Source organism: Etheostoma cragini, chromosome 22 (genome assembly GCF_013103735.1).
Source record: "Etheostoma cragini isolate CJK2018 chromosome 22, CSU_Ecrag_1.0, whole genome shotgun sequence".
Classification (NCBI taxonomy): Eukaryota; Metazoa; Chordata; class Actinopteri; order Perciformes; family Percidae; genus Etheostoma; species Etheostoma cragini.
Genome location: NC_048428.1, coordinates 16349952 through 16367762, shown reverse-complemented (window position 1 = coordinate 16367762; position 17811 = coordinate 16349952). Strand labels below are relative to the sequence as shown.

General features: G+C 39.5%; 1 protein-coding gene across 1 annotated transcript; it reads left to right on the top strand.

The window, feature by feature from the left end:
- Positions 1–420: 420 nt before the first annotated feature.
- On the top strand, positions 421–17592 carry vps41 (VPS41 subunit of HOPS complex). The gene is made up of 28 exons (XM_034862272.1): positions 421–647; positions 1016–1054; positions 4974–5081; positions 6497–6574; positions 8149–8223; positions 9208–9270; positions 9407–9472; positions 11077–11196; positions 11286–11432; positions 11519–11585; positions 12030–12127; positions 12212–12341; positions 12477–12592; positions 12690–12808; positions 13736–13817; positions 13984–14076; positions 14174–14301; positions 14651–14795; positions 14916–14957; positions 15050–15100; positions 15184–15321; positions 15402–15456; positions 15543–15683; positions 15797–15933; positions 16682–16781; positions 16872–16916; positions 17013–17092; positions 17264–17592. Exons 1-28 carry the CDS (start codon positions 627–629, stop codon positions 17342–17344), a joined length of 2565 nt encoding a protein of 854 aa, XP_034718163.1. The 5' UTR covers positions 421–626; the 3' UTR covers positions 17345–17592.
- The last annotated feature ends 219 nt before the right edge of the window (positions 17593–17811 follow it).

Here is a 17811-nt window from a genome sequence, read left to right as displayed (position 1 = left end):
TCGAGTAACGTTATCTTCGATGTATTTAGTTACTTTTCCATCACAATAGCCATCAATTATTTCATCCACCTGTTACAATTGTTTAAACTGCCATAACAAAACCTCTGTGAAGATATGACTTGTGTTTAAAATATCCCAACGTTACCTGTAGAGACTTGTAAATATAGCTAGCTAAATGTAAGCGGTTTATCCCAGAGAAAAAAGAAGCTAGCTAACGGACACATTAGGCATTTTCTAGTTAACTGTCTCAAACGTTAACAGGAGTTAAAAACTAAGTTAAAACCGAGTAAAAACTAGTTTTAAAAGCGGAAAAGCTTTTGGCAAATATAAATAGCCTACGATAAAAAAAGGTCTCACCTTTCGTAATTCGTAATTACCGCCTCGATCTCGACGGTTCGGCGTCTACTCCCAGAACGACTCCAATACCCATAATGCTTTACGGCTTTGTATTGTCATGTGATTTAACTTATGACAGAGGGACCTGCCTTCGACAACAAACATCACTCTGTGTATAGTGGATATTTAGGACAAGCAAACCTAATTGCGATATTTTGGAGGTTCAACATGTATTCTCTGAAAACGTATTGAGATATTCTTCCTATTTTGCTCGGATACAGCGAATAACGATGGCGGATGTGGAGGAGCAGGTAAGCACAGCATGCTAACGTTAGCTGGCTAATGCTGTTTCATACGTGTATACATGGAAATTATTAAGTGTTGTGATCTGTGAATGCTGTCGGCTGCTTTTTGATTTGATTTAGCTTGTTATGTAACAGTTTAATGTGGCGTGGAAAGACTAAGGGTGTTATTTGATTGTAGCTTTACATTGATTTGATATGTATTTGCCTTTTCTAAGTAAAACATTGTAGCGGTAGTGCTAATCTCTAAAGTATATGTTTGAGTCACATTATATTCTAATGCACTCCCCCTTGAAATCAATGTTTCGGTTTTTTAATACAGTAAGATATTTAATGACAGATTGTTGAAATTCATTTACTATGTTCTCTCCATTCAGGTCAGAAAACAAAGTGAGGAATTCACAGATGAGTCTGAGGTAAGAAACATCACTCTTTGCTGCCATTTCTTTCTCCTGCAAACTGAAAGAAAGTTTATATAGAGGTTAAAGGGAAACAAATTAAACCTTACAATGTCATGCATTTGCACCAGTTTATCGATTGTAGAAATGCATCAAGAACAACATATCGTTGATGACAGGGGTCTGCATAGTTCAGTCAAGCATGGGTGTTTTTTGAACTCCAAGTAAAGCTTGCTGCTGAAAGGACTGTAACACACAGTCAGCCTTTATCAACCGAGCTTGATTCCGGAAGGATCTTTGTCAGGTTCTGAGAGGTGTCAAACGCTCATGAATTACAGATAGCTTTCCAGATCCATCGATATTATGACTGCACGTCGGCATTTTACAGTACACTTGTGCTTCTGAAAATCACAAGTTGGCTAAATAAAATATTGCTATATACTTCAGCCTGGCAGGAAGGGGAGTGTATTCATAGGAAGCAGAGGAGTGAATGAAATATCAGGGAAAGTCTCTCAGAAGGAACTAGTTAAGAGTGAGCGAAAAGGAAAAGGGGGAAAGTCAAGCCTTGGAAATAGAAAGTTACTCCTGAATCCTGTTTTCTGTCTGTGTTTAGTTCTGTAGAACATGCACTCACAGGGAAACAAGCATTTAGGACTGTGGGAATTTGTCTCTTCTCCAAGTGGTTGCAAGCAGCTGGTTATTTTCTTGGAATACTGCAAAATAATTTAGCTTGCTTGGTGTCTTGCTGTTATCTGGTTGACAGCAGGCTCACTGGATAAAGGAGTGAGGGCCTGTGTGTGTGCTCTAGCCTGGTTTTAAGTGTTTCTGATTGGTCTTGTTTTGATGCCTCAGGTAGTCAAGGAATTAGGATTATTTTAATTTTGGAGTACAGTGGGTCAAACCTGAACAACATGTGACACATAATAATACTACAGTAACATACTTATTGCACATCTTCTTCCTCACTTTAGCACTGAACCAAAATAATCAGCTTTACTTGACAAATTCATACGGGAGAGTCAGGAGAAAGGAGGTACCTGTCCCGTTACTTGGATACTGAGGATAATTTCACATAATTGAATATATTGACAACATGTGTGCTCAGTCCTAACTTGTGTTGGAACCACTGTTGCCTCTTTGCCTATTGGTAGTTGAGAGGAATCAGACTGAACCATTCTAAAGAGTACACTACTTACAAAAGCACATATCCCCCTAAACACTAAAATGCAATGGGTTGGGGGAGTGGATTAATTGCTTTTTATATTTAGAGGGATATGTGCCTTCCTATTGTGTGACACCCATCTGTACTTTGTGCTTGAGACAGAAAGAAATGGATGGGTGGGTGGCAGGATGAGCCATTATGTTCTTTATATCGAAGAGGAGTACATGTCCTCCTTTCCTGTCCTGAATGTAAGTTTGTGACCACTCCTGTCTTTAGTGAGTATTTGAAAGCAGCATGCTTTATTTTAACTGACAATAGGCAAAGAATAAGGCCAAAATGGTTACATCACAAAGGCCAGCCAAGTAGTTGACAAAACAAAAGGCAACTTACAGGAGATGGCAGAAGTTTGGAAACAAGTAGTTTCTCTCTGGGGATGAAGTTTGCCTTTGTTGTTAGATACACCTTTGAAACCCGTGACAAATGCCCCGGCATCAGAAATCTCACAACCAGAATACACAGGAAATAGCCTAGATATGGCGTTGTTGAGTGGGAAAGGATTGTTTTTGAAAATAACATTTTTCCACGCTATTGTCCCCCACCTCCAACCCAGTAGCACATAATGGCAGACAATGTTTTGAGTTGATGCACCCTCTGGGCAGCCACAGACTGTGCAGCATTGGTTATAAACTGAATTATGAGTAATATTCAGCCTGTGACCAGCTGCAAATGTTGGCTCATGCTGGAAAGTGTAGCACAGTAGAATACCTTAAATTTGCTTTATGAAATTATTAAATTCATGTATGTCCCTGGGGATAAACGGAAATAAAAAATGAAAAAATAAAAAGGACTTTATGCTGCACTTCAAGCAAGGCAATGGAAATCTGTCTTTGTGCATAAATCTTCTGATACAAACATGCAAGACATGATTTTCTTTGAAGAGGCCAGAAAACATGTAGGATTGTCCATTAGTGTGGTGCTGCAGGGTTCAGTGCCTTGCTCAGTGACACGGTGGCAGTGGTGGGCACTGTGGATGTAAAACCAGCCACCCAAAATGGATCAGTTCCATATTACTTTTTGACCTCAGATTGTTAAAGGAATGTTGCTGAGGACTATAAGAAACCCTGTGTTATCTTTTAAATTGTGTTTGCGTGCGTGTGTGTGCGTGCGTGCGCGTGTGTGTGTGCGCGCGTGCGTGCGTGCGTGCTTGCGTGCGTGCGTGTGTAGATAGAAAATAGATGTAGAGCTAAAACACTTGTTTTTTTTATAGTTAGTTTATCTTTCAGTCTTTTTTTGAGCAAATCTCATTCTCATGTAAAGGGTTGATTGTATTTTCTTCATCGTGATAGAAAATGATAGGATTATAGTTAACTAAACATATTTGGGTATTAAACTCTTGGTTGGGACTACAACACATTGCATGTCGGGTTCCTGGATATTTTAATGAGGTTATATTTTTTACTATTATCTGACATTTTATGGACAAAATGATAAATCAATAAAATAATGAGTAGATTCATTGACAAATATGAATGAAAATAATTTTTAGCTGCTGCCCTAAATGAAGACAAATGTGGTCTAACAATGTACATTTTGCCCGGAATTTGCAAAAAATTTGCGAATGTGATTTCACCTTAAAAACAACAAAACCTTAAAACATATCATACCATGTAGGGCTGTGTGATGGTGTGTTCATCAGTTCATATTTTTGCTTAGAATTCAAATCACAATTCTCTGCCACGATTCTTTTGACCGTGACAAAACAAAACAAATTGGCGGTGCCAAACATGGATTTGTTTTGGCATCAATATCAGATTGCGTATTACCACAAGCCTGTAAACACATCGAGATCGCGATTTTATAACGATTAATCATGCAGGCCTTCCATCAATATGCATTGTCTGTTATGTTTCACACTGTTGAAAGGTTTTGTCTGATGAGCAGAGGAACATTAATTGCATTGGAAATAAAATCATGTAATGCAATTTGTAGGTAAGTTAACATAAATTTACACACCCATGCTAAAGTTGATTAAAAAGAGGAATAAAAAAAAACACCCTTTAGAAATTGAACTTAATGCCTTAATTAAAAAAAAATAGGAAAACCAATTTTCTTTATGAATGACTAATGTATTGTAAATAAATAAATGTTCTTCCTTAAAATACAGGGGGCATAAGTATACACACCCCTATGTTAAATATCCATAGAAGCAGACAGGTTTTTATTTTTAAAGGCCGGTCATTTCATGGATCCAGGATACTATGCATCCTGATAAAGTTCCCTTGACCTTTGGAATTAAAATAACCCCACATAATCACACACCCTTCACCATACCTAGAGGTTGGCATGGTGTTATTTCAGTTAGATTAATAGCTGGTTTGATTTGCTACTATGTTTTTGGAGTGTTACCACCAAATGTAAACTAGTCAAATAGTGTCAGCGGCACAATGTGGAAGGCCTTGTACATAAAAACATTGCTCCATAGCGCGACCAGTGGTCGAGAACTCCACAGGGCATCTTTTAGATTGCGTTGAAAGTATAATAAGTCATGTCACCCCCTTGTTGGACACCTTCTCACTTGCTTTAAAAAAAAAAATGAGCACAGCATTTAAATGACTTGAGATATTTCAGTTTACTGCATTAAAGGTTTTGTCAATGTCTTTCAAAGGACATTGTGGACTGTAGTGTTTGTGAGAGGACACTGTACTGTTGTAATGAATACCTTTTTAGAAAATGTTCTAGTGAGAGGGAATCTTACAAGTCTACTTTCTCAACCAGGAGGAGGACAGCGAGGAGGAGCCCAAACTGAAGTATGAGAGGCTCTCCAATGGGGTGACAGAAATCCTCCAGAAGGATGCAGCCAGCTGTATGACTGTCCATGACAAGGTAGAGGTTATAATCCATCCCACACAAAGGTATTTCAGTCTCAAGTCCACCCATCTCAAGTCCAGATTTCACATTGTTTATGTACACATTTTAGAGATGGCAGCCCATTCTTTTCTCACCTTTCCCTGCGTTCCCTCTCGGGGGAAACATCAAAAGACACTAGGTGCCATTGTCTTCAACTCTTTTTCATTCCCAATCTTACATATTTTTCACTCCTCTCGTCTGTTAGTCCAATGTTGATATGTTGAGGGCCACTCTCTGCGAGATGGTTAATCGTTGTGGCACCAGCAGCACACATGCACGCCTGAGCAGACCAAAAGTCATACCCAGTTATGTCTCCTAACCTGATGTTTTATTAACCACTATTGATTTTCATTTATTTATTTTTACTTTAAAAATGTGGTCCCCTTTTTTTATACCTAAAAATAGCAACCATGCCACAGTGAGATACGTTGCTTTGCTGAAATTCTTAATTTGATCTGACTGTATTTGTTCCTGGGATTTCTGTGCTCGTGTATCTTCTGCCATCCAGCTACCTGTGTGGTCACACCAGCCCCCACCGTCGTGCCAAGCTCCCACAACCTTAAAGCCACCAAAGACACATATTGCCTTATGCTGCCTCATATTTTAAGTGTTTGAATCGGAATTTCATTTGAACAATTCCATTCCGATAAATCCCTTTAAAAGTCGCTCCGCCTCACAAGGTTGAACCCTTTATTTATTTATTTTGGGTTATTTTATTTGGGGAGATTGCAGGGGCTCTGTCTGACATGCTCAGCTGTGCCTGTAAATATAAGCATTTCATTATAGACTGCACTGAAGCATGGTGGGCTTGCCGCACATCCACATGCTGGTTTTGAAGGGAGGGGGATTAAGAGGAGGGCATGGAGCAGGGGCTGGGGTGGAAGAACACACACTTAATCTAATGCCAAAAGCCCCCAGTTTCTATAATTTGTTTTGTCCCAGTGGACTCGCATACACACATATATGTGCACACATGCACTTTTGCTAAAGCACAAGACACAGAAACCAGTTGCTGCTCAGTAGAAATAATAGCTCTGTGCTGGGTAGGCAGGTGATTGCGCTGCATGGTGAGCATGGGAAGAAGTCAGATGTACAGTGCATTTATTATGCTTAAGCATTTTAATTTGATGGGGGAAAAAAATGCCATTTCACACTGTATGCTTTAATAAATAGGGCTTTTCCACCCCCTGCAATTTCACAGTTTTGCCTTCAAGCCCACCCAATCCCCTCTCTGCTCATGTCGCTCCAGCTCCAGGAAGTGTTTTATTTTTTTATTTTTTTATCCTCTTCCACAGCCTTCGTCAGCACAAGAACTTTTTTCTCTCCATAATCTTGAATTTGTTTCACGTGTCTTCTGGTTTAATTTACATTCCATTATTTTCCCTTCTCAGTTTCTTGCCCTAGGTACTCATTTTGGGAAGGTGTTCCTGCTGGACATCCAAGGAAATATAACTCAGAAGTTTGAAATTGTAAGTACATTATAATTCTTTAGATTATAATAATGAAATTCATTAGGCCTACTGTGATTCACCTTTTAGCCATGTTAAAGACTAATGATAGACTCAGAACTTATGTCTTATTGACATTAACCTAAATAATGTTTTTACTGTAGGGCAACCATCAGGTTGACATTTGTGGTTTTGAGTAAATTGGATGGATCCCCATGCAATTTGGTACAGGTTGGCAGTTCAATCTCTCGCCCGGTCCGCATGTCGAAGTATCCTTGAGCATGACACTGAACCCCAAGTTGCTGCCAATGGCAGGCCAGTGCCTTGCATAGCCGTCCAGTCCATTTACAGACATTCATGTTCTCCTCAGGATGAATTATAATCCCTTTTGTGATCCCCTGACTTTTCATCTAGCGCCATAAATATATCAACATTTTGATTTGCCTCAGACTTTTGACCAAATACCTTCAAAACTAATGACATTCCCATCAGTCTTAGCTGTACTTTGTGTGTAATGCTAATTAACAAACACGCTCAGCTATGATTGTAAACATGCAGCATTATATCTGTTAAGCTAAGCTAACAAATGCCGGCTGTGGCCTAATATTTAACAGACACATGTGAGATTTGTATCAGTCTTCTCATCCAACTATTTGCAACAAAGAAAATAAGCATATTTCCCAAAATGCCGAGCTATTCCTTTAACAGTCCTCATGTCAATCTATTCTCTTAAACATAGTAGAATCACAACTGTCTTTTACATACACCATTTAATGGTTTGGGACATTAATATTTGATCCCATAGGGATGCTATAGGAGACATTTTATCCAGCAGTGATCTTGCATATATCTGATTTAATCCCACTGGAGGGAATGAGTTCTAAACAATAATTTAATTTGCAAGTTAAAAAAAAAAAAGTAATCAAGGCTGATTTAGCCCTTTAACCATTAACGTACCTGCACTTATGTTTCTAGCTGTAGTGTCCCTGCTGGGCACATTGATTCAAGTGCTACTCACCTAAGGACTTACTAGCAGTTATCAGTCATTGCCTAATACTAAGAGTAGCAAGAAAGCCATGTCACTGAACAGAAGAAAGAAAGCTAAGATATCACGGATGGATTTGTGACGTAGTTTTATAATGAACTGGTCAGAATTCATTTGAAAGCAGAGAAGGATTCATTATGCGTATGAAAAACCCAGGTGGACCCAAGACATTGTATGTGATAAGCAAAACTTTTTCTCCACAGATACACAGTCAACCCCTTAGGGATGGTTTTTAAGTAACATTTTCTATAATGTATGCCATTTGGTTGATCCTTTTATCTAAAGAGCCCCATAGTGTCATGAATGTGTAAACTTTAAAAGCTACAGCGGTGAGTTGGTACCCCCTAACCTTCACAGCATTAATGCCATGCTCTATGCATTGACACATACGGGAGTAAGTATCCATTAAATACTCCATTTGTTTTTTTTGCCTTTCCCTTTTTCTGGCATTTCACTTAATGGGGTAAAATGTCAGCCAGCAACATTTTGCCAGCCACAAAGATATTCACCTGCCTTTAAAAAAAGATGCCATGATATTGTGTCTCTGCAGAGCTCAGTGAAGATCAACCAGATCAGTCTGGATGAAAGTGGAGAGCATGTGGGCATCTGCTCCGAGGATGGAAAGGTGAGATCTTTCTGCTCATCGCTGCCACTGGTTACCGATCCTTGAGGCTAAAGCAAATAAAATAAAAATCTATGTTTTTCATCTTTTATAATTCATCCTCAAATTCACATAAAACTCATTTTATCAGTGTTGAACTTTATGCTAAGGATGTGGAAATTGAGGTGTCTGGTAGTGAGTTTTCAGAAGGCAGTTCTTCCGCAGTCAGAGCAATAACCTAAAGTTTAATCTTGAACATATCTACTCATATATTGTTTTCATGATGTGTGAATTTATAAAAAGCTGTACCAATTGAGAATAGTAGGGGAAAGGACTCAGATCCGTCAAGCTGTCAGTCAGTCATCAGCCATCTATGGTGTTCTCCACCTTGCTGTTATCTTGTCTTTTCTCATCATTACCACCATCCTTCATGGATTTCAAAGTCAAGATATGCTCTCTGATATCACCTTCCGCCTACTTCTAGCACTCTGGTGGCAAAAACAAGATCTTGTCGCACAAAAACGTGGAGCAGACAATTAAAACCAATGCTACACCAATTGTTCGCCCTTAACCAATTCAGTTGGCTGTTAATCCTTTGAAAATCTAACTTAATCCTTAATCGCTGGTGCGGTTCAAAAAAGGAGATTGCACCAGAGTTTTATATTATTCCTCTACTTAAAAAAAGAAGAAGAAAAGTCTTCTTTTTGGGGCCTCTGGGGAAGAGAAACTGGGTGTCATGTACTCTAATGGTACATTAGGGCATGTTGTAGCCAACTGAGGCCGTGGTCATGTCCAAGATGAGGACTTCTGTTTCTAAACCCTGCAGGGTTCAAAGAATCAACTTGTCCACTAATTGGTGACCCAGCGGAGAAGTAGCGAGCCAATCAAAGTATTTTCTGACAACAATTCCCCCCGCTGGCCTCAGATAGTTGCCGAGGCAGCAATTAAAGGAGAAATTTTGAGTTATTCACCTTTGCTTGCTGTTCTGCCATCTCATCTTTGTTACAGGTTCAAGTGTTTGGACTCTATACAAGAGAGGGCTTCCATGAGAACTTTGACTGTCCCATCAAAGTAAGTTGATATCAAATTTTCTGAAAACGTAGTAGCCCTAGCATGCATCTGTTGCTGCAGTATTGCCTGCATCTAACAAAATGGAAAAAATCAAATGATCTATAGTCTAATCTGTCACTCATGTATTGTTCTGCAGGTGGTGGCATTACACCCTCAGTTCACCAGATCAAACTACAAACAGTTTGTCACTGGGGGCAACAAGGTAGGTTTGAGTAGTATTTTTTACTCGTGCAGTCATTATGAACAGTTTTGCCATTTCCTGCAATAATGATTCATCCTGATTGTGTCCGGGCCAAACCGAATCTTGCAAACCTTCTCACTTTGGCCTGGCTGACGCTGATGCACAGGCCTTTGTCTGGTGTGAAAGGCTCTTAGTTTTCTGTCTCTTTGCTGGAGTGCTCTCGGGAGAGCTGCCCATTTTCACAAAGTGCTGTTCGCTCAACAGTGTTTGAAAGGCAATGCTTCACAAGCACGGCAACAAGATGTCATTATCAAGAGGGTACATAGTCTTAGGATTTTCTGGCGTACACAGTGATTTCTTTCCTGAAAGTCTTCTCTGGCAGGTATGTCACCGCGGAAGGTGAATACTATCTTTGACTTTAGATTTGCCATATTGTTTTTCGGAAGTCAAACCACCTACATATTACCACATGCCAATTACTGTACACACAACTATAAACTGTTAGGAAGTAGCGTCATTGCAAAACCATCCATAAATAAAGTACACTGACATTTATACAACAGGGATGAGGAAAAACAACTTTTTATAAAACCCCATTGTTAGTGTTACTTTGCCATTTTCTTTCAATTGCCGCTGATTTCTCTCAGTTCCAAGTTGTGAGGGCCTCCACAATGTGCCTGTGATGAAAATCAATAAGCCTCAACGGGAGCCACATCCTGTCAAAGGAAATTCAATTTTGTCTCCGCAGTTCTTTTGTCATATCATCTCTTTGTAGAGCAAACTGTTTATTAACATAGCCCAACTGCTGAATTAAAGAGCCGATACAACCTTCTCTCGGAATCCTTAGTAGCAGGACAGTAGCAATGCAGGGAATGTGAATGACAGGCTTTGTCCTCAACAGCATGTACAATACAAGGCCTGAACATTAAACTGCAATTGATGAAGTAGTCCTGTGGCTGCCTTTACACCACATTGCATTTTGGCTGAAAACACAACACTTGCTGAGCTTCCACACCTCTGTGAGACAGTAAATATAGATACCATGAAGCAATGATGATTTGTCTTTCAACTGTTGTTTCTATACTGTACGACACACACAGGGACTACAATAAATGGTGTGTATCCTAAAAAAGGCATACCAATTTTAATGAGAAGAAGAAGAAGAAGAAGAAGAAGGATGTGTGAAATCATGCTTGTGATGCATCAAGTTTTCAACCTTTTTACTTGATGGCTTTTACATTTAGAAATCACATCGACCATGTGAAACTGCAAAATGACTTCTTCCACCACTGAATGTGAAGCTAATGTGAAGTATTCTCACTTAGATGGAGTACAATGACCTATCTGTCTTCATTGTCTTAGTGCCTAAATGCTCTGAAGTGGAACTAAGAGCTTCATGTAAGGACTCAAATCTCGCTTTGCTTCATCGTTTGCAGCATGACAAAAGTTCCCCCCGGTTTATGTTACATCTTTAAGGCAGTTTCAACCTTTTACCAGACACCTCTCCGGACTGGCCATTCCTTGTGCAATGTGCTGTTCATCTACTGCCCTCTGTAGACCAGGCTGCGCTACTGCACACTGCAAACTGTGGAGAATTAAATGTTATCTCGTTTTCTTTCCCAAAGCTGCTCCTGTATGAAAGAAACTGGTTGAATCGCTGGAAGACGTCTGTTCTACATGAAGGCGAGGGCTCAATCACTGCGATCCAGTGGAGAGCTAACCTCATTGCCTGGGCCAACAATGTGGTAAGTGATCAGTCACAGACGTCAATGAAAAGTACAATATTGAATGTGTACAATTTTCAATTTTTCTTTTTTATCTTGATTTCTTTTAGGGTGTTAAAATCTATGATATTGGTACAAAACAGCGGATCACAAACGTGCTGCGGGATAACGTCAGTCTGAGGCCTGACATGTACCCTTGCAGCCTGTGTTGGAAGGACAACAGCTCTCTCATTGTTGGCTGGGGTTCTTCCATTAAGGTCAGCTTCCTATCTACTTAAACTCATATCAGACACTAGCTATTCCAGTGTTTCAGAATTTCTATAATTTTGCTTTTTCTCCTCAGATTTGTGTTGTGAAAGAAAGAAATCCTACTGAAATGAGAGATCTGCCCAGCCGCTATGTCGAAATAGGTATAAAATTCACTGCACACTATAGCAAACTACATGATAATCAACTTTATTTATAGAGCACTTCTCTAATACCAAGTTTAGAATTTGCTTTACAACATAAAGGCCAGAACAGGCAACCATAATAGTGAAATTAAACACAACACGGAGCAAGGATAAAACTAGATGAGATGGGATTAAAACACAGTGGTTCAAATCAACTAGATAGAATAATACCAACACAAATTAACTAAATCAAAGTTGTATCATCAAAGTGTGATTACGTCACTGTATCTATCATGGTGTTAATGATGCAAAACATTTTAACAACAAGGAGAGTAGCAGAAGTCAATACAGTAGACCACTCCACAGTAGTTACCACTCCCGATTTACAGATGGATTAAATGCACTACAAAAAGAGGATTATATCTTTAATTCTATTTTGTTTGGCTTGTCTTTGTCAAATAGTGTCTGCATTTGAGACCGAGTTCTTCATCTGTGGCCTGGCCCCGCTGGCAGATCAGCTTGTCACCCTTTACTTTGTGAAGGAGAGCTCTGACCACATGGTAATGATACTTCTTGTACATATTTATTTAAGGGATTCATATGGTACAGAAGTTGTGTCATTGTGCGCGTATTTGTGTGTGCAGGATGAGGAGTTCCGTGCGCGGCCTCGTCTCGACATCATCCAGCCTCTCCCTGAGAGCTGCGAGGAGATCTCTTCAGACGCGCTGACCGTGCGCAACTTCAAAGACAACGAGTGCAGAGACTACCGCCTTGGTGAGACCATAAAATACAGCCCTCAGAGAAATGTCACGCAGCCTTTTACTGCCCTCTGATTTCGTTATGCATCGCCCATCAAATGTCAGCTGTAATGCTCAATACACAGAGGCATAAATGTATTTCCATTAACAGAGCATTCTGAGGGAGAGTCGCTCTTCTACATCATCAGTCCCAAAGATATCGTCGTGGCCAAGGAGCGAGACCAGGATGACCATATCGATTGGCTACTCGAAAAGAAGAAATATGAGGTTTGTGTTGTTGAAATTTGTGAATGTTGCAAAAGGTTACGGTCCGCAATTATATAGTTTGACTGTGTGTCCTGTTACTGTGCTTTAACTGTGACAGGAGGCCCTGATGGCTGCAGAGATCAGTTTCAAAAACATCAAAAGACACGACGTTCAGAAAATTGGGATGGCTTACATCAATCACTTAGTGGAAAAAGGAGATTATGACAGTGCTGCGAGGTAGGTTTTAGGGTGTGTGTGCGTTTGTGTCTGATATTTGAAAAATATGTGTTTTTATCTCCAGGGTCCATATTACAGATTGAAGTGCTAAGCAGAATGTCTCATTTATGTCTTTTATTTAAAAATTGTAGAAAGAGAAAACCTATTTTCACTACAATTACATTGTTTACTAAATGGATTAAATGATAATTCAATTAGCTACCTACACACTTATTAAGTGCCTTAACCAGTAAGTGGACCTTGAGTTAGTTATATTTTTGTCAAATTACCATTTCCTTTTAAGCAAAAAGACCATATAGTTAATACACTGTATGTTAATGTCATGTATAACATTCTTCATTCGTTGACATGACTCTATAGCCACAAGCATGTCCACTGCTAGCAAAGTCAAAAAGCCAGAAAGGTTTAAAATGCTCATATTATGCTCATTTTTACAATTGTATTTTGAGATTGTACCAGAATAGCTTAAGATGGTTTAATTTTTTAAAAACAACATGTTTCTGTTGTACTGTATATTGCTGTAGCTCTTCTTTCCCTTGTGAGTTGAGCGCTCTGTTGTAGCTATACAGAGAGACATCTCACTTCTGTCCCATCTTTGGTGGGAGTTGCATATGCGCAGTAGGTCGACACTGCTAGCTAGTCAGTTGCAGAGAATGAGGGTGTTCCACGCATGTGGCTAGGCGAGCATTATAACGTGTCTTACAAAGTGAAGCACATGTGTCACGGAGGTAAAGTCTGGACTACAGTAGAGCTGTTTGGAGCAGTTTGTGAACACTGTTTTCTGTTGGAGTGGACTTTGGGCTTTTTCACTTTGTAAACCTATAACGTGAACAAAAAGAAATAGAACACAGTAAAGGAAAGGGGGAAAAAGGCATAATGTGAGCACTTTAATTTCATCTGAATGATCATGTGCTTATTCTAATTCAGGAAGTGTCAAAAGGTTCTTGGAAAAAACATGGAACTATGGGAAAATGAAGTGTACAGGTTCAAGACCATCGGACAGTTGAAGGTAGGTTCAGGGGCTCTGGTTCAGAATTTCTGTTGGTTAATGGAACTTACCGTTAATTACTGAAGTGATTAAGGTCAGGAATCGATGATGCAAATGTTTTGTCTTTCTTCCAGTATCGGTCTCTAATCACTATTCTCAATATAACTCCACCTTTCTCCAATTTCAGGCCATCAGTCAGTATTTGCCCAGAGGGGATCTGCGTCTCAGACCGGCCATCTATGAAATGATCTTGCATGACTTTCTCAAAAGTGACTATGAGGTACTTTGTCCCTTAATAGTCTTTTCATCCTGTGACAAATCCAGTGTACATCCACCGGTTGATCGTCAGCTTAATAGTTTCTGTGCTGTCCACAAAGGGTTTTGCCACACTGATCCGGGAATGGCCTGGAGAGCTTTATAATAACATGGCCATTGTTCAGGCAGTCAGTGATCACCTGAAGAGGGAGCCCACCAACAGAACCTTGCTCACCACGTTGGCTGAACTGTGAGTGATCTTAACTCGTGCATTACTCAACCAATTGAATCAATATTGAGGGAAATACTCAAAGACAAGTTGCTGGTGTTTAATACAACAACCAAATGGAAAGGGTTTATACATTGTGCATCATTTTATTTTCAATTATTTATTTATTTTTATTTTTTTTACACTCTAAGATCTAGAATGGAGTTTTAAGTTAAATTCTGTGACAACGCTTGGTTTCACAATATTTGCCTGCAAATATGTATTCACTGAAGGACCTGTAGGACTGAAGGAATAATGCTTTCAATGACAATGAAAATGAAACAAAATCAAATTTTTAAAAGTAACTTGTTGGTCTCTGGTGCTGTTGCAGTTACACGTACGACCAGCGGTACGACAGAGCCTTAGAAATCTACCTGAGACTGAGGCACAAAGACGTCTACCAGCTGATCCACAAACACAACCTTTTCTCCTCCATAGAGGACAAGATTGTCCTCCTCATGGATTTTGACAAAGAGGTAAAAGTCTGAAATCATTACAACAAGTAAACAAGTATTCACACTATATTGTCATGTTTAATTTTTTTCATTTTATTGTGATGTTTAGTAACACGTTGAATTTCAAAATGTACTTGTCAGAAAGCTGTTGACATGCTTCTGGACAATGAAGACAAGCTATCAGTGAGTGTTCCTGCCTTCTCTCTGTCTTTTTATTAAAGATGTGATGAAAAACCGCTGCCCACTGATCCTGTTTCTCTTCTCTCCTCTGGTAGACAGACAGGGTGGTGGAAGAACTAGCAGACAGGCCTGAGCTTCTGCATGTGGTAAATTGAGATAACTTTGAATACAATTTTAATAACTCTCAAAGTTTAATCCAGAACTGATTTGCCTCATGTTTTCCCCACAGTACCTCCATAAACTGTTCAAGCGGGACCACCACAAAGGCCAAAAACATCACGAGAGACAGATTGGTCTGTATGCCGAGTATGACCGGCCAAATCTCTTACCTTTCCTGAGAGATAGCACACACTGCCCACTTGAAAAGGTACAATGTCGTCCAACTGCACATTCATGTTTCCAGTAGCTACAAGACATAATTTATGTTGTCTCTTCCTTTTCTGTCAGGCTCTCGAGGTTTGTCAACAGAGGAACTTTGTAGAGGAGACTGTCTTCCTGCTCAGTAAGTGTTAGTTAAGGTCTGTTTTCCTACTTTAAGTGTGTTTTAAAATGATTATAAGGAAACTAATCCAGCATGTTGGCTCCCAGGCAGGATGGGTAACTGTAGACGAGCGTTGCAGATGATCATGGAGGAGCTGGAGGACGTGGACAAGGCCATAGAGTTTGCCAAAGAGCAGGACGATGCAGAGCTCTGGGAGGATCTCATCTCTTATTCCATAGACAAACCACGTATGATATTGTCTCCTAATGACCCTGTCATTGTTTGATTCTGTATTTCTTTGTCCTTTTCCACCTTTTCATAATACTTCTTTGTCTCTATCTGTCTGCTTTTGTCTCCCCAGCATTCATCACCGGGCTGCTGAATAACATTGGTACACATGTGGATCCCATTCTGCTCATCCATCGCATTAAGGAGGGCATGGAGATCCCAAACCTCAGAGATTCACTAGTGAAAATTCTCCAGGACTACAATCTGCAGGTTAAACATGTTTCACTGTGATTACTTTTTTCACTTTAAATCTTTATAATTAACAAATGAAATCAAGGGGGTTGCCTTGACCAACTGCCACTTTGCTCGTTTGAAAGCCATGATGTCCCTCTCTCATGGTGGGGCCAAATTCTCTGGGCGGGCATTCATTTTCTTAAAGTCAGAGCAGGATACCCAGGACTCGGTTTACAACTATCACCATTTCTAGCCATTGGGAGACAATAGGCAGGCTGGGGGAACGCATATTGATGTTTAAAAACCTCAAAGTGACATTTTTATGACATGGGAAAAAATTTAGAAATCAAGCGATCCATTTATATATAGGTTTAATCTAAGTTAAAGATTAGAAGATTAAGTCTGCTTCCTGCCGGTTGTTTCTGGCTCAGGATCTGCTCGACACCCTTTGCTACAGTTCTCCATGTCTCTCTCTGTCTGTCTGTCTGTCTGTCTGTCTGTCTGTGTCTCTCTCTCTCTCTCTCTCTCTCTCTCTCCCTCTCTCTCTCTATTTCTTACTGCATTAATATACACGTATAATAAGAAGGACGATATTATATCAGGGGGAAATAACTATTTATGTGAATCGTACAACCTCAGTAGCTCTGTTTTGAAATCACTCTAGCAATGTAGTGGGGTGACGTTAGAGGTGGACATTTATTAATCTGAATTTCTTGCTCTGCTTTCCTTTTTTTTATTTTTTATTTTTTTTAAACTAATGAGATTTTGTTTTCTTGTTTTTTAGATTCTTCTGAGGGAAGGGTGTAAGAAGATCCTGGTGGCCGACTCACTCTCTCTGCTCCAGAAGATGCACCGAACACAGATGAGAGGAGTCCGGGTCGACGGTGGGCGCACTTTCTCTGCCTTCCTGACGAAGCAGCGGATATCAAGTCAATTTGAAACTGTACTCACACAATTGTTGGTTTTATTTTCAGAGGAGAACATTTGCGAATCGTGTCATGCTACAATATTACCATCAGGTGGGTTTCCTTTGTTGTTGTATCAAGTATGTTACTGTTGTATTGTATTTGAAAGTAATTCATGGCTGTTTTCTTTCCTTCCCAACTGTGTGTCAGACATGGCCAAACCCTTCAGTGTGGTGATGTTTCACTGCAGACACATGTTTCACAAGGAATGTTTACCATCTTCAGGAACAGTAAGTAACTTCCCTTTTAACATGTCTAACTCTTTACACAACACATTAAATGGTGTATTTTGTTAGGTGTTGACTTGTACATGGTTAACATTCTCCAGGCTTTATTTTATCTGTGCATCTCAAACATTACTTATTGACACTCCTGTACCTTTTCCCACTTTTCTGTTTCAGATTCCAGGGGTGCAGTTTTGTAACATCTGCAGTGCGAAGAAGCGCAGGCCAGGAAGTGGAATCCTGGAGATGAAGAAGTAAACAGCGATACATGCACTCTCATTTTTACTATTGATGCTTTTACGCCCCCTCACCCCTCCATGTTGCTTTCCATTTACTGTAATTTATCAACGAATATCACCTTCCCTTAGTCACCTAACTGAACATTTGGAGAAATAAAAATAAAAAGCATGTATATATTGGATTGTCTCTCTGTATTTACATCTAACAACTATAAAGGGTCTTACTTGTTCTGCTTGCCACTAATGTGATTTGGTGATAAAATCTCTAACATCTGAAAAAAAATAAAATCACATGTAAAAACTGTTTATGGTTTGTATCTGATGGCTATTTGTGTCATTTACTTCCGAGGACAAAAAAAATTAATTTACTCTTTAATGTTTGAGCTTTTGTATTATTTTTGCTATAGTGTCTACTAGTTGAAAACACATTTTCAACATTACGGATACAGTAAATTGGCAAATAAGTCTGTTATCATTGCACAAAAT